This window comes from Cricetulus griseus, chromosome 2 (genome assembly GCF_003668045.3).
Source record: "Cricetulus griseus strain 17A/GY chromosome 2, alternate assembly CriGri-PICRH-1.0, whole genome shotgun sequence".
In the NCBI taxonomy this organism is placed as follows: domain Eukaryota; kingdom Metazoa; phylum Chordata; class Mammalia; order Rodentia; family Cricetidae; genus Cricetulus; species Cricetulus griseus.
In genome coordinates this window covers 36,476,696-36,504,097 of record NC_048595.1, presented here as the reverse complement: position 1 = coordinate 36,504,097, position 27,402 = coordinate 36,476,696, and the positions used below count along the sequence as shown (strand labels likewise).

The following is a 27,402-nucleotide window of genomic DNA, read 5'->3' as shown; positions in this document are numbered from 1 at the left end:
TCACTGGTGGGAAGCTGTGGTCTAGGTGCCACCCAGGTCTTGGCAGATTGTAGGAGAGACCACCAGAATGGGACTTTTGACATTCTGTCCTCAGCTCCTGACCATATGGGCATAGTCATGACTGACCAAGCTCTCCAGTATGAGGACACCCAAGTTCTCTCAGGGCTCTGAATTCCATACAAGCTGTTAGGAGCCTTGAGGAGGGGAGGAGAGGGCAAGGCAAGCCCTTGCCTTTAAGGAACCCGGTCTGATAGGGGAATCTCATTGTTAAGGCACTTGGCACTGGCTATCCCCATTCATATCTGGCAATGACTAAATGTGCAGTGGGAAAATCAGTCATAATCCCAATCACAAGAGAAGAAGCCTAAGCTTCTCTCCGGGTTCAATGTAGGGGAGGTGTGGCAGGTTTCACTGCAGAGCTTATTCCCCAGGAGACTGCTAGAGCTAGAACACACGGCCCCCATACCACAAACCACTCACCAAGATGGTGCTGCAGAAACAATTGACCTGACCTAGTGAGAGCATGGGGACCCTAGCCATAAAGCTGGGGAAACAGCATTGGACTGAACCAAGCCCTCTGAATGTGGGTGCCAGCTAGGAGGCCAAGACAGTCTATGGGACCTCTAACAGTGGAGCCAGTCTTTATCTCTGGAGCACAAATGGACTTTGGGAGCCCATTCCCTATGGAGGGATACTAATGCATCCCAGATACAGCAAGGAGGGCCTAGGCCCTCCCCCAAATGACATGATTGACTTTGAAGGTCCCCTGTGGAGGGCCTCACTATCCCTGGGGAGGAGTTGGGGGATGGGTTGGGGAGGTTGGTGGGGAACATGGGAGGGTGAGGGAATGGGGGGATGGATATGTAAATATGAAAAAAAAGAAAAAAATATAACAGAAAAAAAATAAGACAAGAGTTAAAAGCAGCTTGGTTGTGAAGAACCAATACAGGCCTACCTAGAGCTCCTCCTATACCTGCAAAGGAGCCAAATAGGGACTATGCCTGGGAGGTGGAGCATGAGCTCTAGCCCCAGCCAGCCTCCAAAGTCTCATGGCAAGTGCCTCCCTCTGTAAAACCACTTACCTATTTTATGGTCAGAAGTGGTGAGCTGGCAAAATGGCTCAGTGGATGAAGGCACTTGCTGCCCAACAATGCAAGCTTAATGACAAGTTCAATTCTCAGGACCCATGTAAAAGGACGAGAGAGATTACTCTGGCATGCATACCCCCCCACACACATCACACATACAGTAGTAATATTTTTTGTTGTTTTGAGACAAGGTCTTATTATGGAGTGCTGGCTAGCCTGGAACTCACTCTATAGACTGGGCTATAGCACCACCACATTTGACATAAATAAAATAAAGAAGTGGGAGTAAAGGCTCCGAATGATCTCCAAGCTCCTTCATTCTCAGCCATGGATGTACATGATAATAACGTGGTAAATACTTACTATGTCTCTGGTTCGGCATCAGGTGCTTGACCATAATCAAGTCTTTCTTTAGTCAGCTGTCTGGCCTTCCAGCCCCCCAGTATTTCTCCCCTCTTTTTACTGCTGCAGAATCTAGAGGATTCTCCATTTTTATGTCCCTTCTAATGCCCAAAGCCCAGTATTCTAAGAGTGGTGTTTCCAAACCAATGACAAACCACTATCTCTTCAATCATTGGACAGTCCTGTTAGCAAGTCTGTGTACATTATGGAAGAGCTGGATTTATCTCAAAATTGAGATGTCTGGAAATACATGAGGAAAGCACGTGCACGTACATACACACACACACACACACACACACACACACTTGTTTTAAGAGACAGGGATGGTTAAAGGAGGAAGAGGAAGAACTTCAGTAACAACAGAAAAGAGCCTTTCTCACCCAAACAAGGCAAAACCTAGCAGAAGCAGCTTACCTGCAGGGACAGGCTGGGCTTTGCTGTCCCATTGCTCAGGACCTGCATCAATTTTTGTGGTAGGGTACAGGAAATAATAAGCTGTTCTCTCCACCCTGGGGTAGAACATCCCCTGTTAAGTAGACAATGCTGCATATCCTGTGGCTTTCATGAACACCACAGCTGCCACTGTATGGAGCTGTGGATTGTAGTAGCATAAGAAGGTCTGGGTTTAGCTGGGAGTTGGTGGTGCACACCTTTAATCCCAGCACTTGGGAGGCAGAGGCAGGCGGATCTCTGTGAGTTCGAGGCCAGCCTGGTCTCCAGAGCGAGTGCCAGGATAGGCGCCAAAGCTACACAGAGAAACCCTGTCTCAAAAAAATGAAGAAGGAAGAAGGAAGAAAAGAAGAAGAAAGAAGAAGAAGAAGAAAAGAAGAAGAAGAAGAAGAAGAAGAAGAAGAAGAAGAAGAAGAAGAAGAAGAAGAAGAAGAAGAAGAAGAAGAAGTGGTGGTGGTCTGGGTTCTACATGGTTTGTCCTCCTTCCTGGGATTCCCCCCCAGAGCCTTTATCCAATGTTAATTAACCATGGTTGCCATGTGTGTGGGAGAGTAGTAACTTTGAGAAGCTGGGTCACAATCGATGCCTGAGTGACTCAGGACTAGTTGGCAATGGAGAGTTGGGGAATAGGCTAAAAAGTCCTGTAAAGGCATGAAGCTTGGTGGTTGGAAAACATTGGGATATACAGCCTGTGGGTAGGACTCAAATTCTGGGAGGGACAAAATACCAAAGCTTAGGGGAAAGACTGTCCTTTCCCATCTTTATCTGGATTGGAAATCTAGCAAAGTCTTGAATACCCCCACTTCCTTCCATCATAGGGTTGAACACACAGACCAGAAAGGAGAGAGAGAACAGATGTTTCTGAGATGACTGATGGGAAAGCCGAGAAGCTCTTTAGGCTCCTTGCTCACCAGATGCTCACAACAATACTGAATGGGATAGGGATGTTTACTTCTGCCACACAAAGAAAAACTGCATCAGAACCTGAACTGAAGCCAAGCAGCACTCTTCCTCTCTCAGGCACCTGCAGCCTGTGGAAGTGAGGCAGGGAAGCTGGCTGGAGGATTAATCTAATTAGTATACACACACACAGCTGGTTGAAGTATTAATCTAATTAGTGTACACACACAGCTGGTTGAGGTATAATCTAATTAGCGTACACACACACAGCTGGTTGAGGCATTAATCTAATTAGTGTACACATACACAGTAGAATAAGGAAGTTTGTTTTAGCTGGTATATAGTGACACATGCCTTTAATCCCAGCACTCAGGAGGCAGAGGCAGGTGATCTGTGAGTTCGAGGTCAATAAGGTCTACACCATTGAGTTTTAGGACAGTCAAGTATACATAGAGAGAGACCGTTTCGAAAACAACAAAGTGTTTAATTGCTGGAGGTAATGTTTTACTCATACTCTCGTGAAGTTCTGCATACACAGACCTTTACAGAAATGTTATAGTGGTGCCTGGTGGTGTGCGACTCTGTAATCACAGATTCCTGGAGACTGAGTCAAGAGGGATAAAAACGAGTCCGAGGCCAGCCTGGAGTATATAGCAAGGGCCTGTGTCAAAAATAAACTTTAAATGGAAGAAATTCTAACACAGCTGCCCTCCGGTTTAGAAAAGCCTCCGTCCCGGCTCGCAGAAGTAACTATCTGCATCTGCGGGACCGTCCTCTCTTTGCTCCGCACCGGAGTTAAGACTCACCAGCGACCTACCACCGCGTCCATACGCCGCGCCTGCGCAGTGTGTTCGGCTCGCGTCTCCCGCAACGTGTGGCCCCAGGGCGCAGGCGTAACTCCACCCCGTCCCGCCCCTTTCTGCCCGGGCCCTCCCCCGCGAGTATAGATCTGTCTCTTCCGCGTTCTCGGCAGAGACCTGCAGGTGGGGGTGCGCGCGGCCGCTCCTGCGTTGGTCAGCTAAGGTAAAAGTGAGACAGCGAGGAGTCCCTCCGGGCGGAATGGGACCGGGGTCTGGAGTGCGGCGGTGTGCCCGGGAGGGGCAGTCAGGGCCTTCTGAGCAGTTCGAGGTCACGACCCGATTCCTCTGCGGAGGGACAGCCGAAGGGGACATCCTTTTAGGACTGTCCTCTGAGCTGCTTCCCTGCGGAGACTGCAGTGTGTAAAATCCCATTCGGGACTGTCAGCCTGTGCCTGGAGATGGGCTTGGAATGTGACAGTTCGGGACCCTCGTGGGTACCGAAGGTCAGAGCTCAGCTTGTATGGGGTTTGATTTGAGCCTCAGACTAAACAAGGATCTGCTCAAAGCTCATACAGTCCACTGGCATGAGGACATTATAAAATGTGTATACTTTCGTTGTGGTAAATTAACTATTTCCAGTTATTTCGCAATACAATGTTTAAAAGCTCCGGCCACATTTGTCCAGCAGAGAGATGTAGGACTATGGGTAGGATGCAGGCTGTCTTCTATAGCTGTAGGACTGTGGGCGATAAGAAGCTTGGAATGAGCGTGGGAGTGCTTGACTTTTGGGTCCGCCATGCTTTCCCATCTTCTAGCTGCATATCCTAGGACATTTTCTCTATCAGAGCCTTTTATCTATTAAAATGGATATAATAATGCCACTGTGGGGTTGAGTATGATTATGTGTTAATTGCCTACATGCAATGGGTACTGATAACTTATGATTTCTAGGAAAGAAAGTATTTTGGTCTGGCATGTTTCAGGGAGGCCCTGGGGAAAAGCTGATGTAACCTGAGCCTTGGAGCCTCTGTGGGATTTACACACAGAATTGACCTTGTGGTATGAGTAGGGAGCTAAGCCCTGTTGACCACAGGCCATGTGCTGAGCACAAGCTGAGTAGTTGACATATAGTGTCTCCCTTGATTCCAGCTGTCAAGCCAAAGAGCTTCAGCCCTCTGTCCTTAGCTTTAAGCCTTCTAAAGAGCCAGCGTGATATGAAGAATAAACACAGGGTCAGGATTCTGTATAGTTGTGAGCTAGCTGGGAACTTTGGAGCCCCTTCCCTGAATCTGCTCCCTCCTCAAAGTGTCTCTTTTTATAATCAAGGGTTAGTAGCTGGGCTTTGGCTTGTGTAGGGGAGTCATTGCTCTAGCGCTTTAGCAGATCTGGCAGTCAGAGGCCCTGGCAACAGCCAGCCAAACCATGGGGAGAGAAGTTCTGAGAACAAGCTGGCAAACTGCAGCTCACGCCTAGCTAGGAAGAGCATGGTCTTCTATTATGTGGCCTGTAGTAATTCAGTAATGTGGCACCTTGTGTAGCTTCTTCGTGGATGCTCACAGCACATCTTATGACCTCCTTGGTGAAGCCTCTCATCCTCCTCCTGGATTAGACACTCCCATTCCAGTCTCCTATAGCAGAGACCAACTTCCAATAGAGAGAGATCTTAGCAAAGAACTCTTGGGGTACATGACTCATATGTACTCTGACTACAGTTGGTGGGCAAGGAGCCATGCCTGTGTCATACCTCCTCTTCATGGCACAGGACTGGCACATAGTAGGTCTCTGTAATGCTTGTGGTTAAATGAGTCAGTGGCTTTTTTTTATTTACTTGCTTTGATCCTTGTTTTACAAGCTGTCAGGTTTAGAAAGAGACTGTTTTCTTTCATGGCTAAGGAGGGCCCTGGTTTAGATGGATGATGCCCTCCTCACAGACATCAGAGGCACAAAGGTGCAGGAATTCTTCATGAACCAAGATTCTTCATTGCTGTTATTGATTTCAGGCCCTGGTCTTGCTATTGTTGAGTTTAGTTGCGAAAGAAGTTGTGATGTGTTCAGGGACCTGTATAGTATGTGATATAGTTCATGAAGGAAAGCTCACAGGTGGCTGACTAATCAATTGTTCTGCCCTTGGCCTTGGTAAACAGTAGTCCCTTCCATGTGGGACCAGCAGCTACAAATTCATATTTTTCCTTGCCAACAGCACCAGCATATGGAACAGAAAGTTCTTTGTTGATCTCGTGTGTGTGTGTGTGTGTGTGTGTGTGTGTGTGTGTGTGTGTGTGTGTGTGTGTGTGTGTTCTTGAAGGCAGAAGGAGCACAGGAACTATCTGGTACTACTACCGTCATCTTATGGATAGGGAAAAACTGGACCTAGATTACACAAGGACTCAGTCAAGGATAGAGAATTCTAGAAGTGAAATGTCCAGACACTTGTTTTTCCCAATTCTGCTCCAGTGAATTAATTAATTAATTTGAGACAGCTTCTCACCATGTGTCTCTGACTGGCCTGGAACTCAGTATGTACACCTACCTCTGCCTCCCACAGGCTGAGGTTAAAACCACCATCACCACCTCTGGCCTTATTTGTGTTTTTAAATTAAGTACATGTGCACATGAGTGCAGGTTCCCATGGAGACTGGAAGAGGGTGTTGGATTCTCTGGAGCTGACATTAAAGGTTCCAACATGAGTGTTGGGAACTAAACTCAGTCCCTTTCAAGAGCAGCACCTGCCCTTAACTTCTGAGCCATCTTTCTGGCTCTCTACTAAATAAAAGAAAAAAACTTAGTTAATTTAACTCTTTGAGATGGAATCTCTCTGTGATGCCTAGGCTGGCCTCTGATTACTAAGCTCAACTGATTACTCTGCCTGTGAGGCCTTCCAAGTAGCTCTACATGGTTGATAAAGCTAACGCTTATCTACTTACTATGGGCTAGACTGTAGTTTTGAGTATCTTAAACTATTTTATAGACTCAGAAACCAAGGCAGCTAGGAATCATTCCCATCTTTTTCTAATCCTATAGTTCTGTGTTTTTAGTATGGTTGTCGTGGCAATCACCAACCCAATTGAGTGAGCAGTTCTCTAGAGAGCTTGCTCCTGGAGCCCTCTTCCTCTGGGAGTGAAAGCCATCTTTCCAGCAGTGTCTCCCTGGACACTGAAGAGCTGTCCCAAGAGAAGTCCGTGATGTGCCAGAAGAATGAGCAAAGGAATGAAGGAAGTCCACATGAGTACTTAGTTTGAGAATATGAATGTACTTACAGAACTCCCTGTTGGGCTGGTACTGTAGCTCAATGGTAGATCCCTGGCCTGGCATTCACAAGGCTCCAACTTTGATGCCCAGGAACACAAAAATTGTCTGTCTGTTATAAAGCAGTAAAATGCATAGTTTTAGGGGAAACTCAGTTCTGGATCTTTCAATAAAGATTCCCAGTGTGCCATGGAGAGATTCTATTTAGCAACACATAGGAAACTTCTGCTGTGAACGAGCCTCTGGAATTGAGAAACACACACATTAGGGATGACAACATTTTTTTTTCCCCTGCTATAAGTAATTGTCTCCTTGAAGCCTTCTCCCTCACGTATAGTTAGGAAGATGGATCAGTACGTAAATAACTGAAATGAGATTGACTTGGGTAAATGAAGTGAGGAATGTAAACCAAGTGGGAGTTTGGGAGGAGGAGAAGTCAATTCCTACATGACTGGATTCCTGAAGGCAGAGAAGCAAAGCTGGAACATGGAGGGCATTCATTCCTGGGAGAAAGGGCAGTAATGTTTGGAAGGGGACACACACACATGAGGGCACAGGCACACTGAGGAAGAGCAGGGGTTCCGCTGATGTGGGGAGAGACAGAGGCTACCATTCATCAAGTGTCTGCTTTGTGGCCGGCCGTGAGCCACATAGTCTGCACACTATAATTTACTTAATCCTCACAACCTCTGTAATAAAGGGATATTTATCCCCAATTTAAAGACTAGGAAACCAGACATCAGAAAGATTAAAGTAGCTTCTGTAAGGTCGGATATAGCTAGTAAGCTGACAGCATGGTTCAGACCCACCTAGGAGGGCTGAGTTCAAAGGCTCCTGTTTCCATTATGCTGTAGGGCTCTAGATGCCATGATGAGGCCACGCTGATTGTGGCTGTGGGACAGAGGCTCTCTGGAACAAAGAAGTGTCCAGAATAGGGACATGCATGAAGAAGCTTCAGCTGTAAAGTACCAGAGATACATGATCTAAGTCTGCTTGTGCAGGTTGTGTGAACCTATGGCAGCTGTCACAATGCTGTCAATCAGTGCATCTCTGTCCTTAGCGCCTGTGATCTTAGACTGAGTTTATAGAGACTGTAGGCACCCTTGGATTTCGGGTATAGATCCTGAGGTAAAATTGACATAATGCTTCATTTTTTCACCATCAAGTGAAACAAGAATCTGTATGGAAAGAGCTGGAGCCAGGAGTCTGGCCTTTGGTCCGGATATCACTCATTCCCCCATCGTGTTTCTCAGCCTCCTTCCCCAGGATAAAGGGTTTGGGCTCACTTGACAGGTCTTCTCTTTTGCCAATGCTCTCTCTGCCTGAGACTGTCTAAAGATAAAGTAGAGAGGATGAACATGGACTCAGAAAGAAGGGTTTAAACTTCCTGTGGGGAAGCTGTAGGTCAGATACAAACTTTAAATCAGACTGCCTGGGTTTGAATTCTGCCTCTGTTACTGGCTAGCTGTATGACTTGGACAAGTTGTTTAACTCTGCCTAGTTTCAGATTTCTTCATCTGGAAAATGGGGTACAGATATTCCCTACCTTGTGGGGCTGCTATAAGAAGTAAAATCACATTAAGCAGCTCAGTGACCAGCAGAGAGTAGATGCTTAGTGAACAATAGTTGTATCAGTAACAATATTAGTAATTGCATTAATACCCCATTTGGTACAAATTTCATAGGAAGTGTATTTATTAGGGCCACTTTCCCTACTGTGACATTGCTCTTTTCTCTTTTTGTAGGGGAAGCTGTAGCCACACCTTCTTCGGGGCTGGCTACAGGATACCTGGACAGGCTTGTGAGGGCATGGTCAGAGTGAGTAGGGGGTCTGTGTTTTGGTTTTGGTTTTTCTTTGCTTCTTGTTGTATAGACTACGACCGGCTGGCTGGTTCGCTCTGTAAGTAAGGCTTTTTCCTATTAAATACCCTTATATTTCTACCTGACTCCGTATTGGTAATTTCCTACTATATCTTTTCATTGCCTCATCAAGAAACTTAGAAATGCCCTAGGTGGGGTCAGGCGTTGGTGGCGCACGCCTTTAATCCCAGCACTCGGGAGGCAGAGGCATGTGGATCTCTGTGAGTTCGAGGCCAGCCTGGTCTCCAGAGTGAGTGCCAGGATAGGCTCCAACGCTACACAGAGAAACCCTGTCTCGAAAAACCAAAAAAAAAAAAGAAAAAGAAAAAGAAAGAAAGAAAGAAAAGAAAAAAAGAAATGCCCTGGGTGATTCTATCACAGGGTTCCAAAGCATGACACCACTTAAAGTACTTCGTGGGAAACAGTCAATAAAAAAAGCCAGTGGCTTGAGTTTATAGAGGCTGAAAATCTCACCTGACTCATGTTTTCCACACCTCTCTCCACAGTAAACAGGACCAGAGCAGGTGTTCATTTCCTTTTGCACAGCCTTCAGCAAAAGCACCAAGCAAGGCCTCTTCAGTTCACTTGCCAAAAAGAACAACAGTATGGTGTCTCCAGAAAGTGGTGTCTAATTTAGCTCCTCCCATCTTAAACCCCTCCAGCCTTAACTTAAGCGAGTTCTTATTGTTCTGCTTTCCATGAATATGGAAAAGTTCCTACTGATTATAAAGGGGGGATGAGATCAAGATTTTCTCATGAGAGCCTTTTCTGTACTTAAAGCCAGAATCCAGTTAGGCCTCATCTTTGCTTTGCCAGGCAACACCGCCTGGCTGCTTTCACCTCATCCGCAAAACCTATTTTCCGTCACTTGGATCACATTGGTTATGCTTCTTTTCTTTCCCTGAGGTTTTCCCTCTTCCTGGCGGTGACCCAAAACTGTGCTCAGCCTGCAAATAAGAGTCCAGCTAAAACAGTTTAAGGGGAGAATGCTTCAGAAGTCTCGTTGATTCATTAAGCAACAGCCCTGTGCTAAGTAGAGGAACCAAGAGCTGATGCAGGTTAGTCCACTCTGTCCCTGGCTCGGCCTAAGGGGAGACCATGATAACTCATCACAGGTATTCTGGGTGAGTTATACATCCTTGGGGGAAGCTGGAAATAATTTAGAGCAGTCAGGTAGAAGCAGCCCTTTGGCCCTGTGGCTGAACTGCAGGTAAAGACTTCAGGAAAAGAACGGAAGCATGGTGTCGGAAAGCCGATATGGGCAGTGCGGGGGAGGCCTGACTCACCCCAGCAGAGGCAGTGGCACCTGTCAGTCATCTAGCAAAGGCATGGTAAGCTCAGGTCTGGCTTTGGGGATTAAGAGTGGGAATGCCATAAACCTTAGCCTTTTCTGTGTCCTCCTATGCTCTCTGTCTTGAAAGTCAAATGATAGGTCCCTCGCTTCCTGTGAGTCTCTAGGCCTTGGTGAAGAGGGAAAGTGTTCCAAAGGAATAGGAATGGTGACAGAACAATCAGGCTAACTGGGCCCTTAGACTCCTGTGTGTATATCTAAAACCTCGCCTCTGCTTTTGGCCACTGCTCACACCACGTTCTTTCTTGCTGTCCAGATGTAGTTTCTACAATGTCTAGGTTGCTTTCCAGAGCTGTGGTGGACATGGGGAAGCTATCTCACAGGTATAATAATGGGAGTTATGGAGTACCTCTTAAATGTCAGGCATTGCTGTCCCAAGTTTGATATATACACTCTAATTCTTACATATGTTATTGCTCCTACTTTGTAGATGATGACAGTGAAAACGTCTTAAGGAGTATGTCCAGTGCTGCCTTGCCAGTAGATGTCAGGGCCAGAAGCTAAATCTAGAATCTAATATTTGAAAGTCTATATGCTTTCTACTTCCTCAGCCCTAGAGTGACTCCAAATGTCTGGGTAATACAAAGTCTGTAATGGAATTCTTGTGTGTTTTTTTTTTAATTAAAAAGAAAATTATTTTACATGTCAATCCCAGGTCCCTCTCCCTCCCCTCTTCCCCTGCCTATCCCATACCCTTTCTGCTCCCCAGGGAGGGTGAGGCCTTCCATAGGGGGTCATATTCTTTGGGATAGGGCCTAGGCCAACCCCCCTTGTGTCTAGGCTCAGGGAGTATCCCTCCATGTGGGATGGGCTCCTAAAATCCATTCCTATGGTAGTGATAAGTACTGATCCACTACAAGAGGCCCCATAGATTTCCAAGGTCTCCTCACTGACACCCACATTCAGGGGGGTCTAGATCAGTCCCATGCTGGTTTCCCAGCTATAAGTCTGGGGACCAAAAGTTGTCCCTTGTTCAGGTTGTAATAGTATTCTGAATCTTACTTTTGTTTTTTGTTTTTACCATAGAATAGTTATTAGCAAACTATGGTTTCCCACCTGTTTTTGTAGAGACTGAAAGCTGAGTGCTTTCTTGCAGTTTGAAGTGTTTGGAGATGGAGAAGCAAGAGGGGATAAACATTTTGTGAGACATGAAACGAATGTGAAATTCAAACTGTGGTTTCCGTAATTAAAGTTGACATATGTCATAATCATTCATTTACATACAATCTGTGTCTACACTCTTCTTTACAAAGGCTAAACTGAACAGCTGAAGCAGCGACTGTGTGTGGCACACAAAGTGTGAAATATTTTCTGTCTGACCCTTTACAGAAAAACAATTGCTAGCCTCTAGTAACAAGTTAAAGCTCATAGGTGTTCAAGGCTGACCCTGGAAGGGCAGTGGTGGGAACAGGAAAGCATAGCAGCCAAACTTCCTTGGATTCTAGAAGTAGTTTCATTGAGCCTGCAGGATTCCTTTGAGAATAAAAGCACAATAGATAGGGCTGTCCAACGTGCTGAAGTCTCTAACAAGCAATGAACAGGATACTTTGTGGATGAAGTAATTCATTCAGATTCACTGAAGCCCTTTTGTGCCAGATGCTACATTAAATGCTAGGAATATCTAACTGGAAATATCTACATCTTGCTTTTAGGAGCTTGTAGCCTGGTGGGAGAATCACCACCTGGTGTGTATTTTGTGTTGTAATGAAATGCTGTGAGCTAGTTGAGATGCTGGACAGAATAGAAAAGGAAGCCCAGGCTGCTTCTGAAGTTGATAGGATCCTCTCGGTAATTTGCTATAGGCCTTGGAAGATAAATAGAATTCCTTTGCAAGGAGCTATAGGCAAGGCTGAGAGAAGGCATGGAACATGAGCATTTGGAACTTAGGTAGATGGGGGAGAAATGATTTAATGGTTCTATGCTAGATGACTGGCAGGATGATGTAATCAACAGAGAAGAAGAGAAATCAGGAGGAAGGAAGCTGTGGTGGGAGCTGGGGACAAGTCCAGCTTGGGAAATGTGATTTGAGGTAATGTTGAAATGCATCCAGTTTTCAGTTAGAAACCTTTGAAATTTTGGCACAGAAGCCCAGAATTCAGACTTAAGAACATTTTCAGTGCTTTTTCCCCAGGGAAAAGGGGAAGTGCAAGTGTGTTTCACTGAGAAAAAGCTGAGCAACTTTGACACTTGATAACTAAAGCCAGGGGGTTAAAAATAGCATTGGGTCTACAGAAAAATCCACATTGGGAATCAGCAATGATTGTTTTTGGCACAAAACCATCTCCACCGCTGCTCTCAGAGTCTGCTTTATCTTGCTGGCACTGTTACCTCTTGCCTATGAGACTTGGGCCTGACTACTAGGAGCCAGAGCCAGCACTTAAGCGTCTCTCACAAGCAAGCAGCTGGGGAGTGTCAGCTTGAACCCTCTGTGAGACTCTAGGAGCCACGAGAAGGCTCTATCACCCTGGCAAGTTACAGCTTTTAGTATCTGGAATCCACAATGAGAGCAAATCTGAAATTTCTTTATTCAGACCCCTGGTAGATCTTCTAGTGCTCAGTGTAAGTATTTTCGTTTACCCATTGGTTTTAAAGCCGGGGACATCTGTGACTCCTGTATGTGCATCTACTTCCTACTGTAACTCACAGAGCAGGGGCGTTTGTGTTGATCAACATCTCCTCTGGTCCTCTTGAAGAAGCCATCAGTCTCACACCCTCTCTTCTTCTGCTTCTTGAAGATTTCCACACTGGGGATGAAGCAGAGGCAGGTAGCAAACTGAAGGACATTGGCTGGGAAGAAGCCAGAGGATAGCTCCCTGTGTCTGGAAGACACCAACTTTGGGATTCCTATGGGACTTCACGAGACTCACTGCTGAGTGGAAGAACTTTGTGGGTAAGATTGGGTGAACAGTTTACCTCCTCCCTTTTTTTGTTTTTATTTATTTATTTTATTTATTGGTTTTTCAAGACAGGGTTTCTCTGTGTAGCTTTGGAGCCTATCCTGGCACTCGTGTAGACCAGGCTGACCTCGAACTCACAGAGATCTGCCTGGCTCTGCCTCCCAAGTGCTAGGATTAAAGGCGTGCACCACCAATGCCCGGCTCCCTTCTCCCTTTTTTAAAAACCATATCTTTAATTATTTATTTTGTGTCCATTAGGGATGGGTGTGTTGTGCTGTGTGTGGAGGTCACAGGACACCTTTCAAATGCCAGTTCCCTTCTGCCATGTGGGTCCCAGAGATCAGACTCAAGTCATTGGACTTGGAGACATGTCCCTTTATCCACTGAGCCATCATGCCATCTGTCACTTACCTTTTTTTTTTTTTTAACATTACTTTGTATTGAAATTCTCTCCTATTTCCAGAGAAAGGAGTGAGTTCAAGGTCATGTAAGCTGTTGATGGTTTTCAGTATTTGCTTGGGCGGCTTGGCTTAGCCATCTCAGGTCCCAGTAAGTTCCTGTGACAGTTATGTAATAGACAGGATCACATTTCTTCTGGAACAAAATGGCAGAGGGACAGAAGGAAAATAGAACAGTAAGTAAAACATGTTGTTTCCTCTACCGCATCATAACAAGATAAACAGCAGAAGTGTAAAAAGTGAAATTCTTGTCCCCATGGAGTCTTGTTCTTCACAAGGAAATGTTGAAAATTCTGTTTGTTGTTTTTTATATCTCACACGTGGTACAGATACTGAATTTGTGACATGTTCTGTGTTTTGCTCTAGCTGGAGGTCTCCTCATGTCTGATTTGGAATTCATGAGAGTTGAATAAGGTTGTTTTAGCCTGGCCTGTGCTTTTTCATAATACTCAACTGCTGTGTGTCACCTGTTTTCACCTGAAGCTTCCTGGTGGCACTGACATTGTACCCTGCCCCCCCCAACTGCCTGCCACCCCCAAAGTTCTCCCCTTCTCTGATGACACTGCTGTTCTTATGGTTGATTTTGGTTGAAAAGCACACATTCATTCACCTGCATTGAAACCCCACTCTGTGGCTGGTCCATGCTAAGCCATGGGGGTTAGAGAAGAATCAAACATTGTCCTCTCTTTCAAGAATCATCATAACTGTCAAGGACAGTGTCCACTGTCCCCAGTCGTTTGGAAGTACCATTTCTACCTCTGTGGCTTCCTCCCTTGCTCTATAATATGGCCTTCCTTCTGTCCCTGCTTCCCTCGCCTCTAGTATAGGCCTTCCTTACCTCTCTCTGGCCTTTTGCAGTAGCCTCAGTCTATCCTGTCTCTCAGCAGCTGCTGTTTACACTGTATATCACAGCCAGCTTGAAGGCCACAGTGCTCCTGACTCCCTCCTCATTGCCTAGAACAGAGTTTTACAGGTGTGCCACACAGAAACCCTTCCAGGAGATCCACAAGCTCAAAAGTTTTCACAGTAGTAACCAGGTGTTATTTGTTGTTGCAAAGTGACAGTGAGGAAGCTGCTGATGCCTTAGTACAGTCAGGGAAGTGGCATGGAGCTGTGCTCACAGCCATGTTGTTCCTCCCTGCCATCTACTTAACAGCCATTTTCACTTAAGAATGTCCTTGATGAGGCTGGCATTGGTGGTGCACGCCTTTAATCCCAGCACTCGGGAGGCAGAGGCAGGTGGATCTCTGTGAGTTCGAGGTCAGCCTGGTCTACCCAGCAAGTTCAAGGACAGTGGACACTGTCCCCAGTCGTTTAGAAGTACCATTTCTACCTCTGTGGCTTCTTCCCTTGCTCTATAACATGGCCTTCCTTCTGTCCCTGCTTCCCCCATCTCTAGTGTAGGCCTTCCTTACCTCTCTCTGGCCTGTTGCAGTAGCCTGAGAAACTCCAAAGCAATACAGAGAAACCCTGCCTTGAACCCCTCCCCACCCCCCAAAAAAAGGAAGAATGTCCTTGATGAAGCAGCAGGAGATGCTGATTTTACTGAATCTCACCTGAGGACCATCTTCTAATATTCTGTATGATGTAGAGAAGATACACTTACAGAGCACTTCTTTTGTGTAGCAAAGCACAATGATGACATACCAAGGAATGGCACTTATAAGCACTGTTTGAATTTTAAGCTGAGCAAAAAGCAGCTGTTGTCATTTTTCTGTGGAAGAATGAGTGATGGTTATTAAGGATGGGAAGAAGACAGGGACCAGTGTTGGAGGGCCTTGTGAACTGTATTGATGAGCTTAGATGGCTAGCTTAGCTTGCTTTTCTCGGCCTTTATATGTGCTTCCTTACCCCAGCCCTGCGCTTTGCTATGCTTTGTTTTGTATTCTGTAAACACACACTTCCTGTTTCTGCTTGCATATTGTTCTGATGTCATTCATTCCTCCAGGAATTGCAATGTAGCTGCAAAGGCTCCTTGTGCTCCTAGGATCAGAGCAGAGGGAGAAGATGAGTTTGAGTGTTTGCTCTGGGCATCTGAGTATCACAGCCTGCAAAGCATCTCTCTGATGCCGTTTTCACTGCAGCTGTGTTGAACCACATGACATGGAGGTTGTCTTAGTTAGGGTTTCTATTGCTGTGAAGAGACACCATGACCATGGCAACTCTTATAAAGGAAAACATTTAATTGGGATGGCTTACAGTTTCAGAGGTTCAGTGCATTATAATCATAATGGGACATGGCAGCATACAGACAGACATGGTGATGGAGAAGGAGCTGAGAGTTCTACATCTTGATCTGTAGGTAATAGGAAGTGAACTGTGATACTGGACATAGCTTGAGCATAGGAGACCTCAAAGCCCACCCACTCCCACAGTGACACATTTCCTCCAGCAAGGCCATACATAGTCCAACAAGGTCATACCTCCTAATAGTGCCACTCCCTTTGGGGGCCATTTTTTAAAAAATCACCACAAGATCCTAAAATAATAAAAAAAAAAAATCTCCACTCTGAAATCTCACAGACTGTGTGTGAGATTAGGTGGGGCTAATTTCATACATGGCTCCTGTCATTATTATCGGTTAAATTTGACCAGCTTCTGCTCAAATATGTCTTCTTCTTTTCCCTTATACCTAGTGATGTCATTAGAAACCACATCTACCAACCCTCAGGTCAGATGGTAGAAGATGTCACATTGAACTTCATTCTAGACTGCTATAAATAATGCGCTTAGACATTGGTTTGTAGTTTATCTTCTATAAGATGACAAAACACAAAATATAAGGTATCTCAGGGCAAGAAGAAACTTCTGGAAGGTTACAGTTAATTAATATAGTAGTGAGGATGTGACTATTAGGCCTTTGTGCTTAGGTAAGCTAGAAGAGAGCTGCCTGACCTTTTTGACACTGGAGCACATGCAAGAAACATGTATAAACAGTGAGCTGAGGGACTGGAGGCCTGCTGAGAGATCAGAGTCTCATAGACTTATTAGAGTTTCTGTTGCTGCAATGAAATACTATTAGCAAAATTAAGTTGGGGAGGGAAGGGTTTATTTCATCTTACACTTCCAGGTAACAGTCCATCATTGAAGGAAGTCAGGGCAGGAACATGGAGGCAGTTGCTGATGCAGAGGCCATGCAGGGGTGCTATTTACTGGCTTGCTCAGCCTGCTTTTTTATAGAACCCAGGACCACCAGCCTGGGGATAGCCCCACCTATAATAGGCTGGGCCCTCCCCCATTAAATACTAATTACAAAAATGACCTACAGCCAGATCTTATGGAGGCATTTTCTCAATTGAGGTTGCCTTCTTTCAAATGACTCTAGTTTGTATCAAGTTGTCATAAAATTAGCCAGCACAGTACATCAGTCAAGAACCACTGTACCAAGATTTGTAAACAATAACATTGGTGTCTGGTTGTCATCAGTTACCCCTTTGCCTTTCAGCATTGGTGTTTGAGAACAGTGTCATTACAGGTTAGAATTCTTGAGCCAGAGTCTAGGCTTAAATTCTAGCACTGCTGCTTACTCACTAGATGATCATGACATATCACTTTTACCCATTTGTATCAGTTTCTCCATTTGTAAAATGTGGTCAAGAATTATGCTTACTTCAGAGTTGTGCAGATTGCATCAGTGGGTCTGTAGAGTATAGTAACTGTAAAGAGCTTCAGACATTGCGTGGCACATGAGGACCACATGAGAGTGTGCACTGTAAATATTATGGTAGTGTGCACCGTAACTTCTGTTTCTATAGAGGCACAGATGACCCCAGTGTCCCATGTTCCCTCTTCCCTTGTCTTACATGCCTTACTCCACCCCTTCCTTAAGTGTGTGTCAAACTTCTTCAGTTCCTCCATTTCCTTTTTTGTCTATGGTTTGTTATGGTTGCTGCTAAGGATGGGACCCGGGGGTAGACAAGCACTCTTACTAAGCTACTCCCAGCCCCCGGTTTCCTCCCATTGTCCATTCTCCTCAGCTGACCCTGAGGACGCCTCTGAGTTTGTCTGATTATGCCCTTCATCCTGCTCTGCACCATTCTTCCTTTTCCAGAAAGCCCTTCAGAATGAAGAACTCGGGCAGATTGGGATCCTCAAAGAGCTCCGGAGTTGTCATGGGGAGGGAGTCAGAGCTGTTTGCAGAGCTGAGTGAACCAGATGACCCTCTGGCGCCATGCATGAGATATGACAGCTGGCGATCTGTGTCTAGACTCCATCAGAGAATGAGTGTGGGCCTGGTAACATGAGGAACAGTGGGGCTGACTCATCAGGCTCTATCAAAATGGCAGTTAAATTGGAAAGTAGACCTTGGGGTTATCTGCTGGGGAGAGCAGTGGCCAGTACCTGTCATTGCTATGGGTTGTGCCCCACCCCCAGGGTTCCTTGGCCTTTTCCAGTTGCTCCATGAGTGAAGGTGCCAGGCTGAGTATGTGATCTGTATCCTTAAAGCCTGTGCTGCTCCACTTATAGTGCAGTCTGTTCCTGTGAGTGTACACATGCGTGGTACGCATGTGTGTATGTAAGGGCGGGTGTACATTTGTGCACAGAGGTGTTGAAGCAGGAGGTTGACACTGAGTATCTTCTTCAGTTGCTCTCCACCATTGTTTAGACAGGGACTCATCGGGTAGCCCTGCCTTGACTCTTGATTTGTAGACCAGACTGACCTTGAAGTCACAGAGACCTGCCTACCTCTGCCTCCTGAGTGCTGGGATTAAAGGCCTTTGCCTCCACACCCAGCTAAACGTTGGATTTTAATACAGAGAAATATAAACATAATTTGAAAAACTGTAATCAGCCTCTAATCAGCCTCTAAATTTCAAAGTGTCTTCAATAAAAGATTTTTTTCTCCCTCAGTGTTGAAGATCAAATATAAGGCCTTGAAAGCTTTGCCTCCTCTCATCCCACATGTGCCTCCCTCCACCAGAACACACAGATAGGGTCCCCAAGCACTGCTGACCTGAGAGTGAGGGCTGGAGGCAGTGGAAGTATGGGGAGCGTCCAGACCACAGCAGTCTGTCTGGAAACTGAAAAGAACTGCCTGCTTACTTCCTCCTCACATTCCCGAGTCTAAAGAGAACCAGGCTTCTAGAAAACAAGCTAAGGACCTTTTGTGTCTGAGACCTTTTTGGAGAGGGAGTATGGTAGAGTTGATGGGGTTCATAGCCGAGGCCACCCTTTCCCTGCATCATCTACAAGGCACGTGCACTCACTCCCACATTTCTTCCAGGGTGTTTGTGCCATGTACCATTTCCATTTCAGTGCAGTTTGTTATAGATGGTATTTATCCAATGCTGTACGGTGACTTTAGGGGACAGTAGGAACACAGGGAATGATCAAGAAAGTCAGTGTTAGTGGCCCTTCTCTTGGAGACTTGGGAACAGAGGCTGGAATACCAGCCATAGTTCTATACAGTAATATCCTATTTGCCTCATACCTAACTTCCAGAGTGGTTGATTTCACACACCATAACTCATGTGGAGTTATTAGGAAGCTGCATGGGGTAAGGACTTTTGAGCTGCATGGATGGCCAGGAAGAATTCCTATACCAGGGGAATCAGAGAGGTCAAGGTGCAGTCTGATTATGGGGCTTCCCTTCAGGTGCATTTGTCCAGTGGCTGGAACATGCTGAATTAAGGTCTCTGTGATAAAATTAGAGTGCGACCCATCTCATTCCCAGTAACCTTTCCTACCCCACACCTCTTGCTATGAAAACGGGGTAAGTTATGCATGCTTCCCCATTTCACTGTTTTCTTACGTTTCTTTCCTAGTTTCAAAAAACAACTCTCCCTCAACAAGTTCTGTTTGCAAGGAAAACCTTAACCATTTGTCCTTTCTGGCGTACTGTCTTCCATTGAGATCCATGCAGAATAGACCAGGTATTTTGTCTTTGTGTGTGAAACCATAAAATCTAATATTGAATGTGTAGCTCTGCCCAGGGGTATGCTGCTTCCACCGGAGGCTCCACGGTCCTGCTGTGGTAAAGAGCACATATAAATTGCTGCTAACAGGGTTTTCTATCTAGAGCTGTAAGTATGTCTGAGAGTCCCCTGTGAGTCACAATGCCGCCAGCTCTCCTGCTGTTCTCCACAGTGCCTGCCCGTTGGCTGTTTGGTTTGTCCACAGGCCACTAATCGGAGTATGGCCAGGGGAGGGTGAAGGAGCTGAAACCACAGTCTGTTCACTCCACTCTGGGTTTGTAGCACTGGTGAGAAAAATAGTTGGGACAAGCATTGACACTAGATTGCACACCAAAGGGATAATCATCCAGTCATGTAGTCCCATCCCATCCTATCCCCTCCTCCAATTCTTCACACACAAATGAATGGCCTGTGCTTTATTTCTAAAGAATTTCTCACAAAACGTCCTATAAATGCATCTGGATGGCATTTTTCCTTGTAATTTACCTTATGAGTGTGGCTACTTCAGTAGCAGTATTTAATCCTCTGAGAGTCATAGGGCATTGTTGTCCCCAGGTAGAACTTGTGCTTGAAGCTGTTGGCAGGAATAGCATTTCTAGACACTCTGTGAATTCTGTGTGTGTGTGTGTGTGTGTGTGTGTGTGTGTGTGTGTGTGTGTTTTCTTCTCTGTTCTGGAGTGTAATTGAAAACCTGCTGTTATAAGGTCCCTAAAACAGAAGGAGGGATGCCTCTTACAGATGGTCGGCTGCTTAGCTGTGCCTTCTGGATTGTAGTGTTGGAAGTGCCATTCTGCATGCTTCCTGCTAACAGTCATCAAGTGCCGGCCTCTGTGAGCAGCATGTGTTTGGGCAGTGGCACTAAGCAATCTTCCATCGGACCCTTGGAGGAGGGAGTGGGCCTTCCCCTCAGTGAGCAAAGAGCCAGATTCCATTTTGAACTTCTTGGAAAACAACCCTCAGAGCCCATGTTTATTGAAGTTTGGTGTAAAAGTCTCTCACATCCTCTGCCCATCAGCTCTGGGGTGCCTCTATTTTAGAAGGATGTAGAGGTTTAATCACCCTGGTGGGGATTTAGACCCAGAGACTTCAGAGAAATCTTATTATTTCTAACTGCAGGCAAAGAGTATTAAGGCTCCACTCTGGATCAGGGGCATGACATGTCCTATAAGTAATTTATCTTTAGCAGGGGAAGGCCCCTACTAGAGTGGCCTAGAAACAAAACTGCGACTGGCTCTCATTTTTCCTCCTTTTCTCTTTCCCATCTCAGTCTCCTGCTGCTTCTTTCTGTCCTGACCCTTCCTACCCAGTATGTCCCCTGTCTGTATCTGCCAGCATGGGAGCCAGGTGCCTGCCAGGGAGAGATAATGATGTTTTTACAGTAAGTGACCTCATCCAGCAGCCTGTCTTAGACTTGTCAGCTGCAGGCCTCCCTGCACTCTTTCAGTGAAGGACCAGGGAAGGAGAGGGTGGTGTGGCACTGGACCTGCGCTCCTGGAGTGAATGAATTGGGGGGCAGTCTCAGCCCAGCCCTCCTCCCACCCTCATTATCTTTGAGGATATAGAGGCCTTCACAGCCCCCAGTGCATAGCCACAGAAATATTGCTCAGCTTCTGATTTTACCATCAGGTTCTATTCCTCACCCCTTCCTTATCTAGCTCCTAGCCCTAGGGACCCTCCCTTTCTGATGATCACAGGTGGGCCCTGCTTGTAGGTTGCTTGTTGTTTGGGGACTGTGGTTTAGCTGGTGGCAGATCTAAATCCATGTGCTAATGAGCTTGGCAAATGCAGGCTTCTGGTTGCCTCTCCTAATCTAGCTGCCTGTCTGAGTCCCTTCCCACAGTTAATGATCTCCTATAATGGTTTTGCCTTTAGTTTTGCCTCCTGGGTCAAAACAAATCAATATTCCTCACAGATATTTAAAACCATCAAAATAAAGCTCCTGGGTCTCTCTCTTTTCTCCTTCTGGGTAAACTCCCTGCTTGATTGGTACAGTGCAATTTCCCTCATGTTCCCTCTTGTCTCCCAGATATGGGCAGCAGTGAGCCCCTTCCCATTGTGGATAGTGACAAGAGGAGGAAGAAGAAACGCAAGACCCGGGCCACTGACTCTCTTCCAGGAAAGTTTGAAGGTTGGTCTAGGCCTGAGTGCTGCAGGATGATGGGGAGGGGGGGAGGGGGGCAATCTCTGCTATCCACAGGACTAGACTCCAGGACACCTCACCTTAGATGGTCCTTGTGATTAGTAAGACCAGTCAGTGATCCAGAAAGGATAGGCACATCTCTCAATCGAGGCACTGACCTCTGAGTAGTGTGAGCATCACCTCGGTGGTAGAAAAACTAGCCTGTGGGAGCAGACGTGAGCCGCCTTCTTGTGGTTCCTGGAAGGCTGGGAGGCAGAAGAACCAGAAAAGATGAAGTGAAAACACTGAGGCCACAGCTGCAGTGACACTGCAGTCTTCTCTAAGTGGGGAACTAGCCTTCAGAGACCGCAGCAACTGGTGCTGCAAGTGCTTGACTCTATATCTGGGCATTGGAAAAGAAGATGTGATTGACTGGCTGTTTCTCCTAAGTGGTCAGAGGATCAGTAGCCACTTTTAGGAATAGCATATCCCCTTTATGTAGTTTTTCACTGTGAGAAAGTAGCTTCCCCTCATGGGCCCTCTTCCTGGCCTAACACACATACCAGCAAACTGATAGTTTGTAGAATGTTCTAGTAACTAACACTGTATAAATCGGGAATACTTTACTCCAATCACCTAACATCCTGGTGTATGTAACAGACCAGTACTGAAGGATACTCTGAGAGAGAACCATGCCATTTAAATCACCTACAAGTAGTAGTCAACAGTGCACCATCCATTCATATAGACAGCTGCAAGACCAGACTGTAATGGAACCGAGAAAGTACTTAATATAGAGATTTATGGGGTTGGTTTGTTTGTTTGTTTGTTTGTTTTCATTTTTTTTTCTGAGATCGGGTCTGCCTATATAGTTCTGACTGTCCTGGAAGTCACTCTGTAGACCAGGCTGACCTCGAACTCTTGGAGGTCTATCTGCCTTTGCCTCCCAAGTGCTGGGATTAAAGGTGTGTGCCACCACATTTGGGTGTGTGTGTGGTGTGTGTGTGGTGTGTGTGGTGTGTGTGTGTGTGTGTGTGTGTGTGTGTGTGTGTGTGTGTGTGTGTGTGTGTGTGTTGGGCAGTGGGGGAGAGAAAAGTCCCTGAGGTTTTAGAAGAGTCACAAAATCAGCAGGTCTTTTGTTTGTTTATTGAACACAGAAGGGTTTCCTGTCACTCAGGGTTAGTTGAGCAAGCACAGGCATCTCATGACTAAGAGTGATAAAATCTCCTGAGGTTGATTAAGTCTTCTGCTCAGGCTGTGGGTTTAAAAACTGGGTTGCCTTAAGAGAACAGCTGAGGAAGGGAGCAAGGGAGGATGAGGTCCGTTCAGCAAGGTTGTGGTACAGCTTCCTTTGGAAGAAGCTCCGAGAACCTTGTTGTTTGTGAGCTTGGGCAGGTATTCTGAACACTCTTCCAGCCTGAATCTGTTACTGCTCTGCTATGACACTCTGACCTGAAACCTCAGGCATTGTTTGCATCCTGCTCTGTCTCTTAATTTCCTGTGGGTGACTTTCAGAAATCCCTGAGGCTCCCTGGTGACCTCCACTTCTGCATGTATGAAGTAGTTGTTATTATCCCCTTCACATCCCCCATGACTGGCACAGAGTTTGGCACATAGTAGGTGTTCAGCAAATGAGTAAATTAGTAAATGCTGTTCATTCAAATAACACCCTTCTTCGAAGATCCCTGGATTGCCCTGTGGGTTTCCCCATTCACTCCCAGGCTTGCTCCTCCCCCTTACTATGCTGTCCCTCTGTCCCTCTGTCCCTCTGTGGTACTCACCAGGGCCTGGGTTACTCTGAGCTGCTGTGTATGTTTGTCTTCCCTACTGGACTCAACCCTTAGAGGGGAGGGACTGGATTCTGTTCCTCACTCTGTCCCTGTTATGTTACCTGACACAGTAGATGCCCAGAAAGTAGGTTCTGAATTGAAACCCCTCCTCTGACCTTGTCTCTAAAATGAAGAACAGGTGTCTGCTGAGTCTTGTTGAGAGTTGGGAGCTGTGTGAGAAAGCTAGGAGGTCCTTGTCACTGAGGCTGCAGAGTCACCTTGGCCTCTTCCGCCTGGGTGAGCAGACCAGAGAAGCCAAGCAACAGTATCTCTTCCTATCATGGCTTGCAGTAGGGTGACTTACCTGGTTTTCTTCCCCCCTGTTCCCCCTTCAGATGTGTACAAGCTGACCTCTGAGTTGCTGGGAGAGGGAGCCTATGCCAAAGTCCAGGGTGCTGTGAGCCTGCAGACTGGCAAAGAATATGCTGTCAAAGTGAGTGTCCCACTGGGTCCCCACCTCTACTTTGCAAATTGTCATTCCTAGCTTGACCCAAACCAAATAAATTGTGTATTATGCAACATGGTATCTCAGAAAGGGCAGAATGGAGTGGGGGAGCATGCCTGTACTCACTGGACTCAAATCTGGGCTTTTCTACTTAACTGTTTTATAAACTCGAACAAGTTACTCAACCTTCTGTCCTTCAGTTTTCTTTTCTGCAAAATGGGTATAAATAATAGAACTTACATAGGATTATTGGGATTGAATAAATTAATAGGTATAATGTAGGTAATCCATGTAGGCTGTTTCTGATTACTGTAATAAGCAACATAAGCTTTGGAAGTAGAAGCTCTGCATGAATCATTTTTAACAAACACTGAAGCTCCTTAAGCCCTGGTTTCTCTATCTAAATGAAAGTGACAGTTCCTGCCCTCAAAATCTGGTGAAGTGATTACGAAGGTGAAAATAGCTCGAGCTGGTAGACACACTTGATAAACCACAAAGTACAAGCGATGACCAATATCAGGATGGTGAGGACTAGGACCTGAAGTGACCGAGCACTCGGCTTTGGGGCAGGAGATGTGGACTTAGCCTCAGTGCTGCCTTTAATTAGCTGCATGACTCTGGCGTGTCTCACTTTCAACCCATTTGGCTACTGAGAGGAGAGAGACAGAGCTGCAGTTCTCAAAGTAGGGTCCTTGGGCTAGCAGCACCAGTGTCCCCTGGAGAGTGTGAGAAATGCACACGATTTGGCCCTAATGCATTAGAAATTAGGCCTCGCCCAGCACTGCATATCACCATACAGGTGAGTGTGATCCTCAGGACAGTCTGAAAACGCTGATGGAGGGCAGATTTAAACTGCAGTGGGCAGCGATCAGAGAGTGAGCTAACAGCACAAAGAGCCAGGCTTCTCAGCAGGAGAGACCTGGAGCTACATCTTTGCAAAAGTGCCCCAGTGATTCTGAGAGCCACTGTTTGAGGGCCACTGAGCTCTATGGAGAGGCTTACTGAAGCTGCAAGGGAAGAGTGTAGCATGTCAGGTAAGCTTATTTCAGATCAGCCAGCTGAGCCATCAGGTCTAAGCACTGCCTCCTTCAGGGCAACCCTGCTGAACTGGATCCAAAGAAACATCTCTTCTAACCAACTCTCAATCCCAGCTTCGGATTATGATTCTGAAGAATATCTTTGCTAAACCTTCTGGCTGGTGTATCATTCCACATATAACAAAAGAGCTACTTCTATTCCTCTTTGTAAACAAGTTACAATAAACTAAATAGAACTTTTAATATGCCTAAAAGTGATTAAAGCATACATACACATACGTAAATGTTAAATTAAATGGAACCCAGTGTGGTGGCACACACCTTTAATCTCAGCACTTGGGAGGCTAAGACAGGCAAATCTCTATGAGTTCCAGACCATCCTGGTCTACATAGTGAACTCCAGGTCATCCAGAGCTATAGGGAAAGACTCTGTCTCAAAACACAGATGGATGGATGGATGGATGGATGAACAGACGGACGGACAGATGGGTGGGTGGGTGGGTGGGTAGATGAATGGACAAAAGGTCTGTTTCTTCCAGGGTGAGTCACAGGAGGAAAACATGGCACTCTGATCCATGTCCCTCTAGAAGCTTTAGGCAACCTAAGACAAACTAGATCTCCCAGCATGAGTCTCCAAGACATGGCTTACTACTGCTTTTCCTCTAAGCATCCACCCAGTGACTGCAGAGATGGGATGGAATATCCCAACAACCTGATGCACACTGCCTCTAACTCAAAGTAGTTATCCATGTTCTGCTCCTAGGCTAGTGGTCGGAACCCATTGGTTATCTCCTTAGAGAGAAGTCAGCTGTTGCTGGAAAGCCTGCCTGCTGGAGAGTTGTCTTTAATTTTGACCATGCCTGCTTGATGAATGCAGCTGAATAACACAGAGTGTCTGATCCCCAGCACTGCCCCTTGCTGCTGATAGTTAAAGATGGGTCCAGAGTGAGTTCCTAACAGGTGCGACTAACCTCCGTGTTACAGTTGGATACACGTTTGTGCTACATCACAGTAAAATCTTTTGAAGCTAGAAGGAAGAGGCAGGATGTCCCCTTCTGAGATGTGACTAGCTCTGCCTGCAGGCTATGTTTACAATGCTACAGGGCTCTGGATGGCTACAGAGGCCTTTTCAGAGTCAGCTTGACCCCACACAAACCACTGCCGAGCGGCCTCATGTGTTTCTGCAGTCAGCACTTGCCAAGCAGCTCCAAGTGGAGACGTAGCCATGTAGCAGGAACTACCGGCAGCATGGCAGGAGAAGTGAAAGCTGCAGGATACTGCCTAGGCTAAGTGCAAGTGTGGGCTAGAGAGAGGACTGGGAGAAGACAGAAGACATACACCTTCCTTATCTTTTTTAGCATGGTTGTCAGGGTTGAGCAACACAGAATGTCTAAATTACTCACACAAAGCCTGCCAGAGAGTAAAGTTATCAGAAGAGGAAGTATTTTTCTTATATCTGTAGGAGCTGCATAGTGGCTTCTGAGTAGAACGTCTTTGCTTCCTCTCCACCCTGGCCACCCTCCCTCCATCTCAGCACAGTCATACCTGCCCTTTGGGATTAAGAGCCAGTAGAAACCGCTATCTCTCTGGTTGCTCCAGCCCTCCATGTGCAGCTAGGAGCCAGCAGCTTCATATTTTATTTATTTTTATTTTATGTGCTCATTTGTCTGTGTGAGTATGTCAGATGCCCTGGAACTAGAATTACAGACAGTTATGAGCTGCCATGTGGGTACTGAGAATCGAACCTGGGTCCTCTGGAAGAACAACCAGTGCCTTAACCACGGAACCGTCTCTCCAGGCCCAGAGCATCAGCCAGAGACAACTAGTGGAAGCCCTAACTGCTGTCCTGTCCTCATGTCACTGAAGCCCACTCCAGACTCCTACTGGAGCATAGCTTTGGATTGGTTCTAACCTTGCCTCCTCCCAGGGGCTCTGGCTGGGGATCTGTCTTGAGGTTAGATAGTATACATGACAGGTTTCATTCTTCCAACAGATCATTGAAAAGCAAGCAGGGCACAGTCGGAGTCGAGTATTCCGTGAAGTGGAGACACTATATCAGTGTCAAGGAAACAAGTGAGTGTGTTATGTAGGTGGCTGACTTTCTGGGGAACGCTTGGCCGCAGAAGGGATTACTTCTTACCATCCCCAACTCCAGTATGTCTCTGTCACTGCTTCTCCACTATTGCATCTAACTCCTTCCATCTTTCAAGAGGGAAGAAGGGATAGGGGTAACTCAAATAAGTTTTATCTTTTCTTGCCTGAAATACTATAAATGATCATAGTCCATAGGTAAGAAAATGAGCACCTCCAATCATTGTCTATTTGAGGAAGAAATGGGGCTTCATTTTTTTTCCAGTGCCTATGGAAGACGGGCCAGCAGAGTGGTGCCTGGTAGCAATCTTTAGGGCTACTTTAACACACATACAATGCTAAAGACTGTTCACTGCTGTTTTCTGTCCCCACTGTAAGATGCCATTACAGTGCTGAAAGCCGGACCAGCACTCTTTGCTTGATAACTGGGCCACAGTAACCTTTAGCCCTGTGTTACACAGCTCCAAATGAGTGGTCCTCCCACTGTGGCTTTAAATCAGGGTCACCTCCAAGA

General features: G+C 46.1%; 1 protein-coding gene across 7 annotated transcripts in view; it reads left to right on the top strand.

Moving 5' to 3' along the window:
- The first annotated feature begins 3,752 nt into the window (after window positions 1–3,752).
- Mknk1 (MAPK interacting serine/threonine kinase 1) overlaps window positions 3,753–27,402 on the top strand; it is a 40,240-nt gene continuing 16,590 nt past the window's right edge. The window contains exons 1-8 of one of the 7 annotated variants that reach the window (XM_027402520.2): window positions 3,766–3,863; window positions 8,632–8,704; window positions 9,653–9,804; window positions 12,833–12,987; window positions 19,218–19,325; window positions 21,394–21,495; window positions 23,651–23,748; window positions 26,791–26,870. In XM_027402520.2, the coding sequence (XP_027258321.1) occupies window positions 19,310–19,325; window positions 21,394–21,495; window positions 23,651–23,748; window positions 26,791–26,870 (296 nt within the window). In that variant the 5' untranslated portion in view covers window positions 3,766–3,863; window positions 8,632–8,704; window positions 9,653–9,804; window positions 12,833–12,987; window positions 19,218–19,309. Of the gene's footprint in view, window positions 3,864–8,631; window positions 8,705–8,726; window positions 8,787–9,062; window positions 9,805–12,832; window positions 12,988–19,217; window positions 19,326–21,393; window positions 21,496–23,650; window positions 23,749–26,790; window positions 26,871–27,402 lie in introns of those variants that run through there. The other 6 variants (XM_027402521.2, XM_027402513.2, XM_027402517.2 and 3 more) reach the window with 6 other exon arrangements.